The following is a 2626-nucleotide window of genomic DNA, read 5'->3' on the forward strand; positions in this document are numbered from 1 at the left end:
GCCCTCTCCCTGGGGATCACCCAGGTCCCCCCGCCCCAGCCCATGCGGCACCCTGCGTGGTAGGGACAGGCTGGGGGCTGAGGGCCAGGCCTCCTCACCCGTCTCTCACACAGGACTCCCTGCCACCCTCCCACCCCCTGAAAGCTGTCCCTGTCGCCGTGGCTGATGAAGGGGAGTCGGAGTCAGAGGATGAGGACCTGAAACCCCGAGGTGGGCAGCTTCAGGCAGGGGCGGGCGGTGGATGCTCGAGGTCCAGCAGACCCAGCCGTCCTCACCCGGGCTCTGACCTTCGACCCTGACCCTTCTGCATGTGGCCTCCGTGGCCGTGTGGCCGTGGCTGTCATGGCTGTTGTGGGAGGTGGGAGATAGCAGGGCAGGGCTTGCGAGGTCCCCTCGGAGCGGGGCCGTCACCCCTGCCGGTCGCTTCCCAGGCCTCACGGGCATGAAGAACTTGGGCAACTCCTGCTACATGAATGCCGCCCTGCAAGCCCTGTCCAACTGGTAGGTGGCCCCCTGCGGATCCCGTGGGTGACAGGCAGGAGGTGCAGTCCTCCCTGGGCCGCATCTGCGAGGTGGCGGAGCAGTGGGGCTGGAGGAGACAGGTAGGTGTGCCGCACAGGCCAGTACGCTGAGCCTGGGTGCCGTGACCAAGGTACTGTGGCTGGGGGTCTGTCCCCGGGCCTCCAGATGGCCATCCTCTCAGCCTGGCCCGAGCCTGTCCTCTGTGTGCACCTGGTGAGCTGCCTCTGTTAAGGATGGGGCGGGCCCGGAGTGACCGCACGGTCAGCACGGGGCCAACACTCGGGTGTTCCTGTGGGCTGGGGCTGTGTCCAGCTTCGGGTCCTCCGGCCCCTGCATCCCCGGAGCACCCGGGCCTTCGCTGCTCAGTGGGGCTCCTCCTAACCGAGTTGTGTCCCCTCCCTGCCAGCCCCCCGCTAACCCAGTTCTTCCTGGAGTGCGGTGGCCTGGTGCGCACGGACAAGAAGCCGGCCCTGTGCAAAAGCTACCAGAAGCTGGTGTCCGAGGTCTGGCACAAGAAGCGGTGAGTGCCTGGGCCCCAGCCCTGGGCTGAGGCCGGGCTTTAGGCAGCCCCTGTCTCCGGCCCTAGTGGCTGCCCGCACCCCAGCGTTACATGGCTCACAGCTGGCCACGGACTGATGGGCTGGGTCTCCCTGCAGGCCGAGCTACGTGGTCCCCACCAGCCTGTCTCACGGGATCAAGTTGGTGAACCCGATGTTCCGTGGCTATGCCCAGCAGGTAGGCTGTTGAGCTGCCTGGGCGCAGAGTGCCAGGGCGGGGTAGGTGGTCTCTTGCTTGGCAGGGCCTGTGGGTGGAGCCTGTTGCCATGTGGAGCCCGCAGGCGGGGCCTGTTGCTGGGCTGGCTGGCTTGTGCCCTCTGCCCCAGCCCAGGGAACGTGTCCTAGTCCCACCACCTGAAATAAGCCATGAAATAGGGCCCAGGCTCCTGCACACAGCCCTGGGTCTCAGCAGCACTTAACCAAATAAAAACATGAATTACAGTAACTTCTTAATCTGGGAGAATTTGCAAGCAGCCATATAGGCTGGGCGTGGTGGTGCATTCCTATAAGCCCAGCACTTGGGAGGCCAAGGCAAGGAGATTACTGCGAGTTCAAAGTCAGCCTGGCCTCCATAGTGAGTTTAAGGCCAGCCTGAATGGCATAGCAAGACCCTGTCTCAAAAATAAACCAAACAGGGATCCAGGATTTAGCTCAGGTGCCGCCTGCCTCATAAGCGCAAGGACCTAAGTTCAGTCCCTGGTACCAAAAACAAAAAAAACAACAAAAAAAAAACACCCACAAACAGCAGCCATATATTTCTAAATGATAAAATCAGAAGACCTGGCTGGGCATGCTGGCCCACATGTCATCCCAGCACTCTGGGAAGCTGAGGCAGGAGGATCCCAACTGCGAGCTTAATCTGGGCAACTGAGCGACTCAGCCAAATCCTGTCTCAAAGTGAAAAATAAGAAAAGCATGGGGGATGTAGCTGCCTGGAAACCCCAGCACCATGCACACGTGTGCACATGCACACATCATGTGGCCCAGGCTGTGGCAGCCTGTGTGAGATCACCCTATGTGGAGTTGCTGGTCCAGGTCCCAGGGGCCCGGGTGCCGGTGGAGTCCAAGGCTGGGCCTGGGCCTGCTGGGTTCCCTCCTCTGCTGCTGAACAGGGGTCCAGCGGTGGGTGTGTGGAGGTGCTGCCTGTGCCTGGCCAGGCCTGCTGCCGTTTCTGTCATGTGAGGAGGAGCTGGTGCCTGAGGAGGCCCTGCTGGGTGTGTGTGAGATTGTGATATTGGGCCTCTAACCCAGGGCCTTTATACCGAGCTACACATCTGGTCCTTTTTTTTAAATTTTGAGACTAGGTCTTGCCCACTTGCCCAGGCTGGGCCCACACTTACGATCCTCCTGCCTCAGCCTCCCAGAATACAGTGCTCACGGGTGGGCACCGCCAACCTGGCCAGGGTGCCCCTGCGGGTTGAAGACAGAACCAGGAGAGGCTGGCTGGACCTGGTCCCCTGCCTCCTGCCCGATGACACGCGTGGTGCTGCCCTGAGCTCTGGCCCGCTGTGGCGGCCAGGGAGCCGGTGGGCTGCTCCGCGCCGCCA

General features: G+C 62.2%; 1 protein-coding gene across 1 annotated transcript in view; it reads left to right on the top strand.

Moving 5' to 3' along the window:
* Usp20 (ubiquitin specific peptidase 20) overlaps positions 1 to 2626 on the top strand; it is a 13298-nt gene that overhangs the window by 3006 nt on the left and 7666 nt on the right. The window contains exons 3-7 of the mRNA XM_019207886.2: positions 9 to 210; positions 432 to 501; positions 929 to 1042; positions 1179 to 1257; positions 2436 to 2626. Coding sequence (XP_019063431.1) covers positions 9 to 210; positions 432 to 501; positions 929 to 1042; positions 1179 to 1257; positions 2436 to 2626 — 656 coding nt within the window. The remainder of the gene's footprint in view (positions 1 to 8; positions 211 to 431; positions 502 to 928; positions 1043 to 1178; positions 1258 to 2435) is intronic.

Source organism: Fukomys damarensis, unplaced genomic scaffold (genome assembly GCF_012274545.1).
Source record: "Fukomys damarensis isolate Sample0158 unplaced genomic scaffold, DMR_v1.0_HiC HiC_scaffold_36, whole genome shotgun sequence".
Classification (NCBI taxonomy): Eukaryota; Metazoa; Chordata; class Mammalia; order Rodentia; family Bathyergidae; genus Fukomys; species Fukomys damarensis.